Source organism: Asparagus officinalis, chromosome 4 (genome assembly GCF_001876935.1).
Source record: "Asparagus officinalis chromosome 4, Aspof.V1, whole genome shotgun sequence".
Lineage (NCBI taxonomy): Eukaryota > Viridiplantae > Streptophyta > Magnoliopsida > Asparagales > Asparagaceae > Asparagus > Asparagus officinalis.
The window spans coordinates 36,026,003-36,030,115 of record NC_033797.1 but is presented as its reverse complement, the minus strand read 5'-3'; the positions used below and the strand labels follow the sequence as shown (position 1 = coordinate 36,030,115).

The 4,113-nt window shown below is 36.9% G+C and overlaps 1 protein-coding gene across 8 annotated transcripts; it reads left to right on the top strand.

Moving 5' to 3' along the window:
- On the top strand, positions 1,037-3,842 carry LOC109837182. Of its 8 annotated transcripts, none has more exons than XR_002246210.1 (5): positions 1,037-1,197; positions 1,509-1,632; positions 1,767-2,534; positions 2,630-3,294; positions 3,607-3,842. XR_002246210.1 is itself a non-coding variant. In XM_020405313.1 (5 exons), exons 1-4 carry the CDS (start codon positions 1,195-1,197, stop codon positions 3,089-3,091), a joined length of 666 nt encoding a protein of 221 aa, XP_020260902.1. In that variant the 5' UTR covers positions 1,037-1,194; the 3' UTR covers positions 3,092-3,294; positions 3,607-3,842. The 8 variants fall into 8 exon arrangements, 4 of the variants coding, with proteins under 4 accessions (XP_020260902.1, XP_020260904.1, XP_020260905.1 ...); XM_020405313.1 differs by lacking the exon at positions 1,509-1,632 and having other exon boundaries at positions 1,991-2,040; positions 2,384-2,534; XM_020405315.1 differs by having other exon boundaries at positions 1,037-2,040; positions 2,384-2,534; positions 2,630-2,929; positions 3,145-3,294.

Below are 4,113 nucleotides of genomic sequence, written 5' to 3'. Positions count from 1 at the left end.
GTCGAAGGAGGGGGGAGGCGACAAGAGCGGCGTCGGCAAGGCGAAGAAGAAGAAGAAGGCGAAGAGCGTGGAGACGTACAAGATCTACATCTTCAAGGTCCTGAAGCAGGTCCACCCGGACATCGGGATCTCGAGCAAGGCGATGGGGATCATGAACTCGTTCATCAACGACATCTTCGAGAAGCTGGCCCAGGAGGCCTCCCGCCTGGCCCGCTACAACAAGAAGCCCACCATCACCTCCCACGAGATCCAGACCTCCGTCCGCCTCGTCCCCCCGGCAAGCTCGCCAAGCACGCCGTCTTCGAGGGCACCAAGGCCGTCACCAAGTTCACCAGCTCCTAGGCCTAGCGCCTCGCCGGGCTACGGCCTAGGGGATCTAGGGTTTTCCTCTTTCGAGCAATATTTTTTCTTGTTTTTTTTTGTTGCTGTTTAGTTGTTATCTCTAGTGTAATTACTTCCTTTTATGCCGTGAATGGAAAGAAAGCGCACTTTTTTTCTTTCGATGTCTGATTAGTGACTGATTTCTGTGGATTAGAAGTAATTTATTGTGTTGGTTTTTGTTCAAAATCGAAGGACGTGACTTGGATGTTTTGTTTGTAGACTAATTGGTTACGGCCTCTACTTACATCTGTTCAGCTCTGGCCTGTAATCGCTCTCATCCTTTTCTCCTCTCTTGTTTCTCTCTGAATGGTTCAATCTTTAGAAGAATCTAATTTGTGCCAATGTGATTGTGATGTTTAAAAGCAATATTTTCCTTTATATTTTGTTGAGTTCTCAGTTTTTGAGGTTATTCGTTTGCTAGAATCTCTAGGTTAGTATTTTTTTGTAAAAATGTGTTCTGATGAATCCTAAACGATGAGAAGAAGAATTGCATCTTGATGTGGCGATTGGACTGTTCTTCATCCAAGAACCATGTAAAAGATGCTCACATCTTTAGATTTAAAATTTTTGATATTGATGATGAATATTAGCAAGATTTGGTTCTTACTGATGCTTAAGTTTTTTTAATTATTTTTTTATTTTTATTTAATAATAGGAGGGGGACCTTGGAACTACTTCCTTGGGGATTCTGTACACTTCATTTGCATTTTCCTTGGCGATGGCTCCAGTTGTGCGGGGGTTTGAAACAAAAAGAGCTCTGGTTCTCATGACTACGGGATATTTGTTGTTCATGGCTTCAAACTTGAAGCCATCATGGTGAGTTTTTCATTTGCCCTCATATGGCTTGTGCTAGATGTCATACTTGCGGTAATGCTGGCTCTGCTAATGTTATGCAGAATTTAGTTGTTCTCTGTAACGGTTTGTAATAGGTTCTGATTGTTCTACATATTGAAGGTGCGACCGGTTTAGTAGTCCTTTACTCCCATTTGTGAGGGCAAAATGTGTGATTTGCTCACGTGTTTTATATTCTTTAGGAAAATTATGCAAACAATAAATAGCAGTAGTGGAATTATTTTCATAATCTCAGTCGTCATGATAACCACTCTCAGTTTCTTTGTTGTTACAAGGGTTGTCAGCACTTATGGTCTCACTCTTGTGTGCTGGGAGGTTTTCTTCCATGGGTGGTCATTTCACTTTCTTGATGGTTGAACACTCTTGAGCTTGACGTAATTTGTAAACCTGGTAACTTAGGTAGCCTATCAATTTGACGTAATTTGTTTCCTATATTATAGAGACTTTTTAGTGTAGGATTTTTGTGACAACTATTTACTCTGCTGGTTGGTTTTCCCATCGATAACATATTTGTCCATATGAATGTTTTTCAGGTATCAATCATCAGCTTTCTTTTGTCACTTGCATCCTCTTGTGCTGACCCAGAGATGCCTTCTTTTACAAAAGACACTGATTGTGTAGTGATATTGATTTAGTTTTTCCTACTATAAACATCACAGGACGAATCTTCGAAAACTGTTGGAGTTGTTGATAAAATCAATATTTTAATGTATACTTGAATTCCTAACTTGGATTTACTGTGAGCTTGAATATGCAGTTTCTGGTTGAGATACACTATCAAATTACAACTTGCAAGCTTTTGAAGATGTAAGCCTCTGAAACATACTGACATCCTACGTTTCTGATAATCAATTATTTACTCTCCATTTATGCTATTTAGCAATATTACTTCTCCTGTTGTTTTACATTATCGTAAGCCTTTTCCCTGGTTATTTTATTTCCTTTGGTTTTATGTTTGAAATAGACTAGTAATTTGTTTTGGCTCTTCTAACTTTTCTTAAGAATAGTTGTTTAATATATCTCATTTTGTTAAGTGTAGCTTTTATATTTGTTTTGGCTCTTCTAACTTTTCTATAGTCTGCATGATAATGGAGTGTTTCTGATATAGTTTTTGTTCTTTTTCATATTTACTGTGAGCTTGAATATGCAGTTTCTGGTTGAGATACACTATCAAATTACAATTGCTATTCATCCTCGGCACAAATGTCATCGGTTGTCTACCATTGATGCTCTTATCCAAACATACTATGAGCTCTTATCAAATGCAATCTGACAATGAAGACAATATATCCATGCATTCGGTAAAATAATTTTTAGCTTACTCATTTACTTTCATTACTCATATTAGTTACCTTATATAGTTAAGTCGAGTTCGTCTATTTTCATTGATTGATAGAGTAAAAATAAGAATCATATCAAGTGCAAGATCTTCAATTGGACCGGAAAAGATGAAATTGTTGCTGAAGGTCGTTGGGTTTCCAATGATTCAAAAATGCTTGTTAATGATGTTCCTCTCGGACCTAAAACCATGATTGTTTGGGTTGATGTCCCGACAAGTCCTGAAGCTTTTTTATGGAGACCCACGCCTGACATGACATCTATTGAAGATGCTAAAGTAGCGTGGCCTGCTGACAAGGTTGTATTGGAAAATATCTCAATTAACAATATGGAATCTCCAAACATAACATCTCCTTTGGTAATCTTTTTTGTTGATACTATCATTATTTTGATATTTGATTGTACTAGTTTCTTTTCTATAATTGATATCACTGTTTTTGTATTGTTGCTGGAGTGTGAACAACTCAAAGGAAAAGTGCAACTTGTTAGATATTGGTGGCGCGGGAAAGATAGTTACTGAAGGACATTGGTCTTCAAGTGATCTGAACCAGCTTGTTCACTTTGTTCCTTTAGGTCCTAATGCTATGCGTGTTTGGGTTGATATCCCTAGGATCCCTAGTGCATCTCTTTGGAGGCCAACATCTGAGTTAGAATGCATTGAAGATGTCATTGGTACGACAGTAGCTTGGCCATCAGACAAAGTTGTTATGCTTTGAAAAGCTGGTAAGTTATACATAATTGGTGAATACTTTAAATGCTGTTGTGGTCTAGAAAGTACCAAAACTTCCTCATGCATGACTTTATATTACATACTGCTCTTGATGTGGAATTATTGATAATTGTTTGTTATAGTTCCCCCTAATTAAAGAAAACTAATGGGACTGTTGTTTATATTTTGATTGTTGATTTATGTTTTTAGTTCAGATCTTCATGGCTCTAGGATTTATAATTATTGGTGCTGCTGTTTTCTGTTTTGTCCATATATTCATGGCTCTAGGATCTCATTATTGGTGGTGTTAATTTCTGTTTTTGCAGCAGTACTAGTACTCAATTGCTGAAGATGATGAGTCTCCCAAGTCATATGTAATGCAGCAAAGTTAGTTTTTGTTGTTCTGTGTACTATGGTTAATTTCTTGTACTCCATGTTGGATTATCCAAAGACTAGTATTTGTTTTTTGGCACATTTGTGTTGACTCTTCTTGTATGCTACAACTTGGTTATGTATCAGTTTGAACCTTTAAATAAAATATTTGCTTTTATGGTTGTCACAATTGAAAGTTATTTCTAGTTCAACCTCAAAGGTTTATAAGCACAACTGAAATGCTATAAGAAGTGGAAACAATTACTGAAATGCTATTAAAAGAAGAAAGACAATATTCGTTGAAACGCTATTGTGGTAACTCAAACGCTATCAAATGTAAGACAATAGCAACGTTGAAATGCTATGAATAAAAACTAACTAATAGCGTTTTTCAACCGCTATGAAAGATATTTGTCATAGCAATATAGAAACGCTATTGAATACTCTTTTATAGCTATATA